This window comes from Monodelphis domestica, chromosome 6, assembly GCF_027887165.1.
Source record: "Monodelphis domestica isolate mMonDom1 chromosome 6, mMonDom1.pri, whole genome shotgun sequence".
NCBI lineage: Eukaryota > Metazoa > Chordata > Mammalia > Didelphimorphia > Didelphidae > Monodelphis > Monodelphis domestica.
In genome coordinates, this window is record NC_077232.1 from 258,635,752 (window position 1) to 258,651,571 (window position 15,820).

Genomic DNA, 15,820 nt, shown 5'->3' on the forward strand with positions numbered 1-15,820 from the left:
CTACATGCCAATAATACCATTTTATTGTTCTGTTATCTTCAGCCTACCATCTACTATGACCCTGAAATATTTTACCGTTTCTGCAATATCTATGCATTCCCTATAGTCTGTATTCTCATTTGATATACAATAGACAATGCATCTTAAAATTCAAATTTAATTATTTGCAAGAAACAGTATTAGGAACTAAGAATTCAAATATGAAAAACAACACATTGGCTTTCCTTAAGAAGCTTGTAATCTAATTGGAGGGACTTCCAAAAGTCATGAAAATAACCAGGCATTAGCTTTTTGGACTATCAAGTTCTGTGGATTTCTGGTATTCATTTAATTTCTCTCAGCCTCAGTTTCCTCACTGGTACAATAAGAATCCTAATAGAAAAAACATTCTTTTCTTTTAAACCTTTACCTTCTGTCTTGGAATCAATACTGGGTATTGGTTCCAAGGCAGAAGAGTGGTAAGGGCTAGGCAATGAGGGTTAAGTGACTTGCCCAGGATCACACAGCTGGGAAGTGTCTGAGGTCATATTTGACCTCCTATCTCTGGGCCTGGCTCTCAATCCACTGAGCCACCCAACTGTCCCCTTAGAAAAACATTCTTTAAATATTCTTTAATTTAATTTTAATGTAACTAATTTTAATTAATATAATATTAGAAGAATCCTAATTCTACCTCATAGAATAATTGTAAGAATCAAAAAAAAATGAATGCAAAGTACTTTGTAAACTTAAAGCACTATACAATTATTAGTTATTATATCCTTTATTTCTGTGATGTGATAGAATCTAATCCAATATAGACATTGACAGTTTATTTTTATAATTCAGATCTTAAAGAAATTAAATTGATTGTACCTTTCCTTTCCATTATAAGCCTTTTCAGTGGAAAGAAATGTATCTTTGTACCTTCCCAAGATATAGATTGGACCCCTAGTTACACAAAAGTTAGCTTTTAATTTTTAATTAATTTCCTTAGGAATCTGTGATTGTGGGGAAACTATAAATGTGTCTGCACCTGGTAGCTATTTATTGACCTTCCATGATCTAGTGAAGAAGGAATTAGAGATACTCATCAAAGATGAGTAGATAGACAGAAACAGCACAGGTCAGGTCTAATCATTTTGAGAAATTAAGCTAAAGAACTGAATGCCTTTTTGTCACTTAGTTTGCATTTGGAATTTATTCCTTCAACAAATATTGATTGAGGGTGTACTATTTGCCAGGAATACACGGTGCTAGGAATTGGGAAGACAAAAATTCAACAAGACATAGTCTCTGCCCTCAGGTAAGCAGAAAAGATTCAGGGGATCCTTGACTTAGAACTAAAAGGGAACTCAGAAGTCATGTAATTCAACCCTCTTATTTTATAGTAGAGAAAACCAAAGTCTAGAGAGGAAAGAGGAAAGATGACTTGACCAAAGTCATATAAGTAGTGATAGAAACATAATTAGAACCCAGCTCCTCTGAATCTGATTCAGAACTCTTTTCACTATTCTCTCTGTCTGGTCTGTCTATCTGTCTGTCTCTCCCCATCTCTCCCCTCCTCCCTCCGTCCTCCCTCCCCCTTCCTCCTCACCCCCCACCTATTTCTCTCTCTCTCTCTCTCTCTCTCTCTCTCTCTCTCTCTCTCTCTCTCTCTCTCTCTCTCTCTCTCTCTCTCTCTCTCTCTCTCTCTCTCCTCTCTCTCTCCATCTCTCTCTCTCTCTCTCTGTATCTATCTCTGTATCTGTCCCTGTCTGTCTGTTTGTCTCTTTCTCTCTCCCTCCATCTCCCATAGGTATCCCTTCTACATCATGACTTTAAATGAAAGATGTTTACACTAAAATGATATTTGCCCCAGCAAAAGCAGCAAATATTTATCCAAATATTGATTTATTCCATACAACTTCAACACTTAGAGACAACATCCAAGATTAGTTGATTCCCTTAGTTAGTAGAATACAACTTTATACACTCTAGAGTTTATGGGATTTTAAATATGTAATTCTCTGAGCCACTCGTGTTATATTTGCCTGGAGCCTTGTAAATCTAATCAAAAGGGCTATAACCTGGAAAAGAGTTGAAGAAAGAAAATTGCCTATGTATATCCACCAAGCTAGACACCACTGAGAGTAGTCATGCTGTATGAATTAAAATCAATACCCAATGTTCACAGGAGACAACATCTAAGAGAGCAATCAGTAATAAAATACATGGCCTCAGATAACCATACATCTGCCCAGAAATGGGTTTAAAAAGCACAGCAAAACAAAACAAAAAGCCAAATTAAGGATCCTTAGGAAAAGAGGCAAATCATGAGTACTACTGAAATTTGGTTAGTTAGTATCGAGAATGCATATCTGGTATCCTGTTCAAAAGATACAGCATTGATGAATGAGGGAGCCAGAGTAATACTATATATTACTGTTATTATTAATATTACTAATATTAAGAAAACATATTTATGTGAGGAAATCTAGGAATTAAAGCTAAATGAAATTAAGGTGAAGGAACTTATTTTCCCTTTTGGCACTTGATTTACAGTTAGAATTTTTCCTTTGGCAAATTTGTGGGGATGTACAGAGTGTTTAGAGGAGATATCAGCAGAGTCAAAAAACCCCAACATTTTCACTGTATTATATATACTAACAGCTGAACAGAAAGGGGAATAATATAAGGGCTTTAGTCAAGAGTTCATAAGCTTGGTGTGGATACCAGGGAGTAATGATGGATAATTATCCATTCATCTGCTGAACCATACTGAATTCCCATAAACATAGTTGCTAATAATTTCTTGTCTTGTCTTAAAGATGGTTTCAATTCTTCAGAAGGTGGAAGAATCAACAAGGAAAAGTCTTTTTTAAAATCTGATTTCCACTGATAAAAAGGAAATCAATTCTAAGAATGGAAATCTTGGGGAGAATTGAACACTCCATTTTGAAATCTATTATAGAGAAGAGGAAATCATAGAATTAGATTTTTGGAAAGCAAATTTCAAAGGCTTCAGAGAAGAGATTGATAGGATCCCATGAAATAAAGTTCTACAGGCAAACTCTGCTAAGGAAATTATTAAGGATAAAATTCTTAATCAATTCAACAAGCATTTATTAAATTCCCATTATATACCAGACATTGTGCTGTAGGCTGGAGATACAAAAATTAATGGAAACACTTCAGGGAGGATATATTCTATTCATAAGATCCAAAGAATGTACATGGAACTCACCAAAAAATTAGAACTTTTTTTTTAGTTGTATCAGGGATGAAATCAGGGAGAGGTAACAGAGGATGAGTACAAAAATTTGACAGGTCTCTCTGAAAGAATAATGTCAGAAGTGCTAAAACTCAGAATGAGCAGAGACTGGCAAGGACATTGAAAGGATAACAAAAAGGAAGGTAGCTATAGGAAAAAAAGGGAAAACTACAGCTCTGGAGAAGCAGTGATGATTACTCATGACGGAAAGAAGGCAGAGCTGCTCGATTGTCATTGTGTTTGTTTCCTCTGCAAAGGAGAGCAGTTGGACTGGAAAGGACACCACAAAAACAGCTTAATAGCAAATTCAGGAGCCAATAGAAGAAGATGCTAAGAGAGGAGCTAGATGAAGCTGAGTTACCAGATCCTGATTCATTATGTCCAAGGGCATAGCAAAAATTAGTAGATGTGATTGGTAGGTCAATGATCCAGACCCATTGATTCTTCTTCTTCTTTAAACTCTTACCTTCCACCTTAGAATCAATACTAAGTATCAGTTCCAAGGCAATGATAAGGGCTAGGCAATAGGGGTTAAGTGATTAACCCAGGGTCACACATCGAGGAAGTCTCTGAGTCTAGATATGAACTCAGGATCTTGTGTCTCCATGCTTGGCTTTTAAGCCACCTAGTTGCCCTAGTCCCATTCATTACTAAAAGATAGTGATAAAAAAAAAAAAGAGTATATGTAACTTAGGTTTGGAGAAGGGAAAATGCCATGATTTTTTTTTGTGGCCATGCATTCCCTTAATAATTTTTAGCTCTATATTTTTTTTAAATATTTTTTCATGTTTACATGATTTGTTTTCTATCCCTCCCCTCTTCCCTACTCCTTCCTAGAGCTGACAAGCAATTCCACACTGTTATACATGTGTTATCACTTGTACCTATTTCCATATTATTCATTTTTGTAATAGAGTATAATCTTTTAAAACCCAAACCCAAATCATATGTCCATACAAACAAGTGATAAATTATATGTTTTTCTTCTGGATTTATGCTCCCACAGTTCTTTCTCTGGATGTGGATAATGTTCTTTCTCATGAGCTCCTCTGGGATTGTCCTGGATTAATGTATTTCTACTAGTAGTAAAGTCCATTACATTGGATAGTTCCACCGTGTTTCACATTCTGTGTACAATGTTCTCCTGGTTCTGCTCCTTTCGCTCCACATCAGTTCATGGAAGTCTTTCCAGTTCACATGGAATTCCTCCAGTTCATTGTTCTCTTCTACATAATAGTATTCCATCACCATCAAATACCACAACTTGTTCAGCCATTCTCCAATCGAGAGTCACCCACTCATTTTCCAACTGTTTTGCCACCACAAAAAGCCTGGCTATAAATATTTTTGTACAAACATTTTTTATTATCTCTTTGTGGTACAAACCTAGTAGTGGTAGCACTGGATCAAAGGACATGTGCTCTTTTAAAGCCCTTTGGGTATAATCATTGATTTTTTTTTTAGTGTAGAATAGATTCTACAAAACTATAGTCCAATGAGCTTGATATTTTTTTTCCTTTAGAATTTATTATTTAGAAGTGGTTATAGAACATATAGGTAATAGGTAGAATTTTTGTAGTGTTTTAAAGTTTTCAAAGGACTTTACATTCATTATCAAACTTGATCCTCATAACAACCTTGGAAGGTGGGTGCTATTATTATACCCATTATACAGTTGAGGAAACTGAGATAAACTGTAGTTAAGTGACATGTCCAAGGTAATAGGGCAACTATATAATTGAAGCTGAATTTGAACTCAGATCTTCCTGACTTCAAGCCCAGTGCACTATTCTGCACTATCTTCTGCGCCACCAGCTGCCTCATGCTATATTGGACTTGAAATGAGGAATATGTAAATTCAAATCCAATCTTAAACACTCATTGGGTATGTTGATTAGATATGATATTTAACCTTCTTCACCCCCAGTTTCCTCATTTGCAATATGACAGTTATAATAGCACTTAACTTCTGGGCTGTTGTAAGGATTAGATGATATAATATTTGTAAAGCACTTGCAACTTAAAATGCTAGTTATTCTTATTTGGTTCTTATGGCCAAGGATTGATAACTTTTTTTAACATCATGTTATATCATGGACCCTTTGGCAGGCTGGTAAAGCTTTATAACCCTTTCCAGAAAACTGCATATAATATAAATGCATATAATAAAATACATAATATAACAATTATACATAGGAAATCAATTATATTAAAAAATCATTGTAAAAATATTTTCAAAAATAAGTTCCAAGGGGATGGCTAGGTAGCTCAATGGATAGAGAAACAGCCCTGAAGATGAGAAGTCCTGGGTTCAAATGTGACCTCAGACAGTTCCTAGCTTTGTGACCCTGGGAAAATTACTTAACTCCAACTCCCTAGCCGATAATATTCCTCTGTCTTTGAACCAATACTTAGTATTGACTCTAAGACGAAAGGTAAGGGATTAAAAAAACATTCATGGACTCTAAATTAAGAATCCCTTAGCTAACAGGGAATCATTGAAGAGTTTGAGAAAGACATGTGCATTTTATTCATTTATAAGTTCAAAAGGGATTCACTAAAATTTGGGGTTTTCGTCATACTAAAAATTCATGAATGACTGTTAGAATTTTTCTAAAATATATATTTCTGTAATAGATGAATCTATATGTATTTGCTCCAAGCCTTAAAAAATAAATTTTTTAAAAAGAAGGGGAACTCAAATCTTTGCTTCGTCATAAATTCTCAGGTGTCTCATTGGTAGATACCAGCTTAGACCTTAACAGACTTTCTAAAAAATTTGAATGTCATAAATGGAGATTTTTTTAAATTTCAGAATTTTATGAAATTACAGAGTGAAAACAAGTCATTTCCCCTCTTGGTCTTCTTCTTTTCAGATTCCGAGCTGGTTTCAAGAGGGCTTTCCGTTGGTGTCCATTCATTGAAGTATCTACTTATGATGAGCTAGAGCTCAAGGTCACCAGGTTTCACCCCACCCGACAAAGCAGCCTGTACACTGTGTCCAGGATGGAGTCCATGACTGTGGTGTTCGACTCCAATGATGACCCCAACTCTAAATCCACTCGAAAGAAGAAGGCAGCTTCAAGGGACACCAGCTTCAATGGTTGTTCTACCAGGAATTCCAAGAAGTCAGCTTCTACCACCTCTAGCTTTGTCACTTCCCCTTATGTATCTGCAGATGAATATTCCTGAAATCCTTAACTATTAGCAAAAGATTCTATTGAGGGCAACATTATGGTAAAAAAAGAAACCTATGTGCCTACCTTAGACCCATAGATTTCTTGAGCTCCAACAACAAAAAAGTTGTCTGTAGGCAATCATGCTTCAGTTTATGGGTTGTCCATAAAAACTCCATACAATGGCGCCATATTAGTATTGCCTGTGAGGGAAAAGTTTAGGCTATTTTTGTACATATGACATGTTCTACCATTGAAAATTGTATCTCATGTGAAGGAATTCCTCAATCTGTTTAAAACACCCTGTTGCTTTTTTATAAAGTTAAATTGTTGTTATGTGTCACTAACTTGAGATGATTCCATTGGTCATTTGACTTATGAAATTTCCAGTGAGTAGCTTAAAAGTTATCAAAACAGAATGGAAATACATTTTGTTCAAATTCATCTTAGAAGTAGAAAAGTTAAATAGATGATACAGATCAGAGCTGGAAGGCCCTCATAAGCCATCTTGTCATTATTCAAAAGAGGAATAAGGCACAAAGGACTTAAATAACTTGACAAGTTCACACAGATGAAAATCATCAGACTTTCCAACTCCAGAGTGTCCTTTCCTATATCCTATATGGTTTCTCTGTAAACTGGGTGTTTTTACACCTCATCTTTTAAATTTCCAAAGCATTTTAACTTTATGAAGTGGACAAGAAAAAAAATCCCATCTTTTTTCTAAATGTGAAAGTTGAGTTTCAGAGTAGTTAATTAATTGCCATTTATCACACAGCGAATAAATACTAAAATTATAACTGATATTCCATCTCCTTCATCCTCGGTCAGGCTGATATCAAATGCAAATGAAAAATAAATCATACATAGGGTAACTAGGCAGCACAGTGCTGGGCCTGGAATAAGGAACACTTAGTTTCCTGAGTTCAAATCTGACCTCAGATACTTAATAGCTATGTGTCCCATGGCAAGTCACTTAGCCCTGTTTGCCTCACTTTCCTCATTTGTAAAATGAGCTGAAGAAGGAAATGGCAAATATTTCTGGCGGCTTTACCAAGAGAATCCCAAATGGGGGTCACAAACAGTCAGACACAACAACTGAAAATGACTGAACAACAAAAATTATACCTAAGTATCCCTTTTGTTGCATGATAGCTTAGAAAACCACCAATCACTGTTATCTAAATGTTAAGATATTTTTATTTTATTAGGTATTTCCTAATTACATTTTAATCTTGTTTGAATGTGTCACGAGTTTAACAACTCTGTCCTAGGCCAATATTCCTTCTACCATGCCACCTGTTTTCTACATACTATACAAGTACTATCTAATGGCAACTATATAATATAATTGGAAATAATTCTTTAAGAAAAAGACAAAATCAAAGTTAAATGAAAGGATAAATGGTCACATTATTTTCTCATATAGTCTAATTTACATATATTTGTTTCCCATTTTCCCTAAGAAAATGAAGGTCAGAAGAAAAACATGCATTCTCATTCATTCTCTATCTTAAAATGAAAAATTAAGAAGACTTGGATTATAAGATTCAAATTGAAAAAAGGAGTCATCACTTTCTTTTCTCTTTGCCATTAATAAAAAAGATCAGAATTGATTATAGAACAAGGGAATATGTGTTAGACTAGACTGACTTTCTTTTTTTTCCTTTCTCTCTTAAATCCTTACTTTCCTCTGTGAATCAATGATATGTTGGTTTCAAAGCAGAAGAGTGGGAAAGAGTAGGTGATTGGTATTAAGTGACTTGCCCAAGATCACATGGCTACGAAGTGTCTGAAATCAGATTTGAACTGAGGACCTCCTGTCTCTAGACCTGGCTCTCAATCTTAGACAATAGCTTCTAATGAAACAATATGGTGTCTCCAATCACTCAGAACAAGTATTATGGATAGGCAAAAAGAGGGGACCATAGAGAATTCTTTCACAATCTGTAGTCATGAAGGCTCCATATAATCATTTTTGCCCCCACAAAATGAAGAGAATCTTCTATGGAAAAATTATGGTTATAATATCACAAGGGTTTAAAAACAGATTTTGTTTACCAACTGAGAACCAGGAAAGACATAATACAAACATAAAAAGTGTATATATGTATATATGCATATATATATGCAACCCCTGACAAAGACAAATGCTATTTGAGTTGAAAGGAAGAATAATTACATAGTCAGGCTGAAAAATATTAGAGTTAATATAGAAGCAGAGAACCCAGCCAAGTAAAGATGAAAGCCATTTCTACAGTTTGATAATAATTGTTAACCATTTAAATGTATGCAAATGAGGACTAGGAAAAAGAAACTGAACCACCCTTCTCCCAAACAGAGAAGAGTTCCCTCTATGAGGTAGCTGAATTATTACACACTCCAATTCCCATCGATCGAGATGAGAATTCCTCCTTAAGTAGTATATATTTTCTTAGATAAAACAATACTTACAAACCTTATTTTTCCCTGAAAGTCATCACAGAACAATGACAAATGAATTTTCAATATTAATTTTTAAGAGCACAATTTTCTTTGAGATCCATTCTGATAGTCTTCTCTACTTAAATAAAAGTCGCCACCAATCTTATTATATTATATTGAGGAAGCAATGCACTGGAACCAAATAAATCAAATTTAGAAAGATTTAATCAATCATTGAGCATTTAGTAGGCTCCTACTATATGGCAGAAACTATGCTAAATACTAGAGATGCAATGACAAAGTGAATCAATCCCTGCCCTCAAGGAGTTTACATTCTATCAGGACAGACAACTTGTGTATAGAGAGAGGCAAATGCAATAGAGATGCAAGAAGAAAGAGAGCCCTGGAAAGTGATACTTGAACTTAAAGCAGTAGGACTTTTTTCCCCCCACAATTCAATTAGATTAAAGTTTCTTAACCACTTTTGCATCCTGGACCTCTTTAGTCATCTGGTGATGCCTTGGATCCCTTCTCAGAACAATGGTTTTAAATGCATAAAATAAAACACTTAAGATTATAAAGAAAGCCAATTATATTGAAATAATTACCAAAATATTTTTAAAGCACTCACAGATCCCAGGCGAAGAAACCCTAAGTTAGGATTTAGAAGGAGTCTTAGTAAAATTATTATCTCTAAAATGTTAACAGGGTCTTTCTTCCTCCTACCCCAAGAGAAATGTAAAAGACTAAGGGGAATAAAGGGAGAGCAATTCTTTCTTAGCAAACCATGGTCCATTTCTCCAAGAACATTTGATTGATTTCAACATTTCACTTCTCATTTTAGAGCAATATGAACTGAAGCTAGGAGTGATTTTTTAAGTGTGAAGAACTTTAAATATAGTTGCCCTAGAATTGGTTACAGTGCATAGCATTTTGTACTGGGGTAGATAGAATGTAACTATTTCAGAACTAACTGCAGGTTCCAGGTGAGGAAGTCTGTCACCATGTGCATGTTTTATAGGCAAGTTTATTATTCTTGTTTAAATGTTTTAATGTGTTTCATTAGTGTAACTTTTTGAAATATTGTTGGTTTTGTAAACATGGAAATATATATCACATTATGTAATATTAGGGGGAAGAGATCTAATATTGAAAAATTGGAATGTTGCTTTGTTCTTAAAGGTCTAAATTATGAAGGCATTATTGGAATCTTAATACTATAGACACATGGCCAAAATTCTACCATGAAAAATACTAGCTAAAACAACTAGGACCAAAATTCTTAAGATATCCATGCTTCTCATCCAACCATACATTTTCAAGGCATGACTCAACCATCATATAAAATAAAGGAACTCATTGAAAATGACAAGGAAGAGCTAAGCTAAAAAGGGGGGGGGTGGATAATGCCCTCTTTATTTGAAAGTTGAAATATACATTCCTATCTTTACCCAAGACTATCACCTTGGCTATAGCACAACCCAGAAATATTGGTTGTACCTTTTCCTCTTTGGCTGTAAGTGACATGCAGCTTTAGCCCAACAGTAGAGGTTTTCAACCAAGACTCATGAAAGATAAAAAAGAAAGGACAAAAATAAAATTCATATGGGAAATATGCTTGCTTTCATATATATTACAGAATCTGTGCATTTAGAAAAAGGAAAAATTAAAGTTCAGGCTTTTCCTTCCCTCCCCCAGATTTGCCACAAATTCTAGGGCCAGGCAGGTGAAATAACTCATTGTCACATGTAAAAATAAACTCCAGACCTGATATAAAAAAACACCCACTTAAAAAAAAACTTAACTTTTCTCTTAGAATCTATCATAAGTATCAATTCCAAGGCAGAAGAGCAGTAAAGGCTAAGCAACTGGGCTTAAGTGACTTCCCCAGGGGAACACAGCTAAGGAAGTGTCTGAGGTCAGATTTGAACCAGGTCCTCCCAACTCTTAAGTCTGGCATTCTAACCATTGTGATACCTAGTTGCCACTAGAAAAACCACTTTTTAAAAACAATCCCAAAACTCAAATATTTGAAAGGAAAAAAGTAAAATTTATATCTATGCATCACTCTATCTACTTGTTTCCAAACTAAATGGGAACCTTCCTATGTTAAGGTTTAAGGCAATGACAAAAAAGCAAGCTTATGTTCTTTTTATGAATATATATCCAAAAAAAGCATGAGTTTACTAGATTTTAACAAGCACAGAAATACAAAAATATTCCAACCTAAGCCTAAAAAGGGTCAGATATTTTCATAACTTCAAATGCATTCTCTGAGAAATTAATGTAAAGATTTCATTCTTATTTTTATTTTTCTTAATAAGTGTGAAAGACCTGGCAATTGCTGTAGAGGAAAACAGATATTTTTTAACAGTCAAGAATATTGTAGAACCCAAAACAGAATCTCTCCCAAGCTCACAACTCTGACATTCATGATAGAGCATCCTTATTCTCATCCTTCAGTTCTTTAGTTTCCTATGAATACCACTTTCATATTCAAAACTCTGAACAGGTTCAAAGAAACCTTCATACTCAGAAATCACACAGGAAATTGCCAAGGGGCATCTTAATATTAAGAACGAGAGAAATAAATTGAAGGTTAAAAATGATTGTTGGCTAACCCTTGGATGTGCTGACTACATATGCTCACTCTAAATTCCAGCAGACATGCTAGAATGACTTGGGCTCTTCCCCCTCATTTTTAAGGCAAAGGAATCAAATGAATTTCTTACATAGGTACCAGCAAGAATCCTAATTCAGAACTATTAATGTGAACCACAGTTGAATAAAATGAAGCAGAGAATCAGATGCCAGAATAAGGTTGATGTAACTTAGAAAATTATTCTGAATGAGAGCCAAGTTTAATAGTGTTATATTGGATTACTAGTCAAGTATTACAATGTTTTGGTGAATACTTTGTGAGCATAAGAGATTAATGTACAAAATGTTTATGGTTGGTTAATAAAGTTTTTGTGACATCCATTTAAAAAGTATTGTGTCATGAATTGGCATTTGTCACAAACCATGGTAAATTTATTTTTTTTTATATTTTCTAATAAATTTATAAAAAAGATGAGGGAGAGGTAAAAAGGGGGAGAGGGGTAAAAAAAGGAAAGAGGAAAAAGGGAATGAAAGAGACTTAAAAGTTACTAATAACTTGTTATTGGCCAACAAAAGAGCAAATTCTTGGAATCCTCTTGGTAAATTCCATTTTAGAGTAATGATTAGTTAGAGATGTAAATTAGTAATAGATTTCCAATATCATAGAAAGGTTAAAATACAGGGATATTTCATTACTTTTTCAAAAATTTCTGATAAACAAAAATAATAACTAAAATACTTTCTGCACTGAAAGAAACTGAAATCTAAATTAAGTCAGAACCTCTAGATGTGTCCCATTGATATTGTAGGATGTGACTGTTTACCTGCGTGACTCTTTAAGTTCATCTCCTTGCACCGTATCATAACATCATAAACCTATTGCTGAAAGGGACCCAAGAGCTCATCTCTGAGCTCTACTCATTTTGCAGCTGAGAAAACTGAAGCCAAGAAAGGTTTAGTGATTTGTCCAAGTTCACAAACATAGTAACTACCAGGAGGAGTAGGATTTCCACCCACATCCTCTGCCTCTTTCCACAAGAAATTTTATATGTGAACAAAGCTATCTCAATGTATTTTCTTTCTGTCTATCTGATTAGTACAGGATGTCCCCAAAGTCCCAAAAGCTTAAATTTAAAACTGTACTGAGACTTTTGGGGTGTACATATATACACACATATATAGTCATAGAAATATATATATATGGAGAGAGAGACAGAGAATTTAGAGAGATGTAGATCTATAGATATCTGCATGTATATGTGTGTATATTTTAAACCTTTTAAAATATTTCTTCACTAAAGCCATATTCTGATACTTTATTATAACATAGAGGTGGCCTGAGACCTCAAAGGCTATAAGACATTAGAGCGGATCCTGACAAGATAGAAAAAGTCAAGTACAGACTTTTTGGGAGGTCCATCTGTCATCTGAGGACCAGTCTAACTACATGAAGAAAATCTTATTACCAGAATGCTGGTCACCAACTGACAAAGAACTGTTTAGAGTCTGTCTACTAAGTGGTCTTAATCTTCTAGTCAGCAAGTCAACAAGACCTTTTTAATCACTTATGAGATGCATTTATTAATTGCTTAAGAATTGCCTATGTGGGAAAAAAAACCTAATACATTGAAGCATAGAATCACAAATATTATGAAATCTCTATCAGAAATCTATCTCTTCCATTTTTGTTTTGGCTTGTTTTTTAATGCTGGGTTTCCATATTACCCTGGATTAGAAGTGCATGACAACTCACAGTGTGGACAGTTAATGAGCTTTAACTACTGCAGCTTGGAATTCCCCGAATCAAAAAGTCTGCCAGCCATCACCTCCTTGGTGCCAGGAATCACAAGATATCACCATGGCTAGCTACAAAAGTTCAATTTCCATAGTTCTGATTTGAAGGTTAAGATTTTGATGAAAAATTTTAAAAAGTGATTATAGTCAAGGGTTAGAGGTATAATTAAAGGGAGAATATGGAAAAAACACCAACTTTGTTCCTCCTAAAAGGATCTCTTTTCTACCATCTTTTCCCTCTATCTCAGGTTTCATTGTAAATCAGGTTGGTGCTCGTCTAAATCATTATTTTGAGCTAGAGTTGGCTAATCCAGTAGCAAGACAGAGGCACAGAGACAGTAGCAAGACAGAAAAATGAACAAAATGGGAATTAGACATGTATTTATGTTGTAATTGACAAAAATGTAAATGGCAAAAAACATCACCCAATGTCATTTCCATCATCTTTGAGTACAAAGGACAACCAACCGACTGATGGTTTAATCTGGGGACAAGGTATTGGAGAGAGAATAAATACATATTTCTTGGACCCTCCAGTATTCAAGCTACAATAGTATAGTAGTACTTCCTTAGTAACTTCTACTACATTATAGCATCAGTACCAATAAATTGGTACTAATTGGTGGTGCAGTAGATAGAGAGTCCGGGCCTGAAGTTAGGAAGGCTCATCTTCCTGAGTTCAAATATGGCTTCAGGTACCAGCTGTGTGACTTTGGGCAAGTCACTTAATCCTGTTTGCATCAGTTTCCTCATCTGTAATAAATGAGTCAGAAAAATAAATGACACCACACACACACACACACACACACACACACACACACACACACACACACACACACACACGTACCAAAAAGATCCCAAATGGACTTGCAAAGAATCAAACACAACCAAACAACAACCATGAAGTTACTCTTTTGTGAAGCCAAAATACTCTGAAAAGTCTAACCTTTAAGCACCGGGGAATTTAATTGTCCAAACTATAAAAGCAATAGAGGACCAGATTAATGAGGCAAAAAACAACAGGAAATTTGGAAATAGAAAGAATAAAAGAAGAATCTGTGCTTTATTGTCAAACTAAAAATATTGGAGGAGAATCAAGAGAGGGATAAGTGAACAAAAGAATAAAATTAAATGTGAGAAAAAATTTTTTCACAATCTATTTGAGATAATGAGTGTGTTAAAGAATGCACCAAAGTTCAAATTAAATACTTTATGTACTTCAATACACTTTAGCACAACATGAATACATACATTCTAAGGTGGCACAGACATTAGGCAAGTAGAAAGGACATATAGATTATGAAGTGGAACTTTTTTCTTTTTAATGAAATGACAGAAATTAAAATGGTGAGAGATAGAAAGTATCTTACATCATCAAAAGCATGTTTGGTTCTGGCCTATTCCAGGAAATCCAGAAGGGCCATAAAGGATTCTGGTTTAATTTTGAGTCATTTCTTATAATGGGTTTCCAGAAGTGAGCAAGATACATTCTGGAACTGACCTATGAACTTGTATTAGTTTCCAGATGAGCAAAACGAAATTGGATCATTGTAGTTTAGCTGGAAAGCACTCAAAACCCTAGATTTTCATGAAAGCTACTTATGTTTTTTTATATATGGTAAGAACTCTCTAATCTAGAAAAAAAATTTTTGGTTCTTAGTAATATAAAAGGGCGCTCTGAGAAAGTGTTACTCTAATACAACAATTAAAATGAGGCAAATCTTTTCTAAAATAGAGAACAGAATTGCAACAATACTCTTAAATTTTTAAAAGAATAGCAGGGGGACAAAAATATGAAAATCTAAGAGAGCCTTGCTGAAATGAAAAATGATACCAACTCATGCCTCTCTAGATACAGGCTAAAAAAGTGTCCCATACACTTTGGCATCATAAATATTACATTTAGTACCTATCCCATGTGGCAATACGGGATAAGGGATAAAGAGCTAGCCTTGGAGTCAGGAAGTCCTGGGGTTGAGTAAACCTCAGACATCTGGCTGTGGGATTCCAGGAAAATTAATATTTCTCTAAGATGAGAAGTTAAAGACCTACGGTTGAACTGCATTGGGAAAAATCACAGATACAGAGAAGGGCAAAATTGATTTCTTTGTTCAGATCAAGTCATTCAATAATTCCAATACAGGTCTTATTAGTGTCTTTCTATAACTTAATCAATAGATATTTATTAAGCACCCACTATGTGTCTAGTACTGTGATAAGGGATAGAGTTACAAAAAGAAGAAAAATACAGTCCCTGACCTCAAGGCAATTATAATCTAATGTGGAAGACAACAAGCAAATATATACAAAGCAAGCTATATGTAGGATAAATAGGAAATACTTCACAAAGGGATGCCATTGGAATTTAAAGGAGTTAGAGAAATCTTCCTATAGAAAGCAGGATTTTAGCTGAATCTTAAAGGAAATTGAGACATCAGTAAGTGGGAGTGAAAGAGAAAGAACATTCCAGGCATGGGGATACAGCCAGAGATCGTGATGCTCCACATCTCTGGAAGCCTATCTTTACTCCTGTGGTTTCATGGTGTATGGAACTCCTGAATGAGAATGCTCTCTCTACCAAAACAGGGTGGGT

General features: G+C 34.8%; 1 protein-coding gene across 1 annotated transcript in view; it reads left to right on the forward strand.

Moving 5' to 3' along the window:
• Positions 1-11,822, forward strand: part of TACR3 (tachykinin receptor 3) — a 113,053-nt gene extending 101,231 nt beyond the window's left edge. The window contains exon 5 of the mRNA XM_001368063.4: positions 6,109-11,822. Coding sequence (XP_001368100.3) covers positions 6,109-6,424 — 316 coding nt within the window. The 3' untranslated portion in view covers positions 6,425-11,822. The remainder of the gene's footprint in view (positions 1-6,108) is intronic.
• The last annotated feature ends 3,998 nt before the right edge of the window (positions 11,823-15,820 follow it).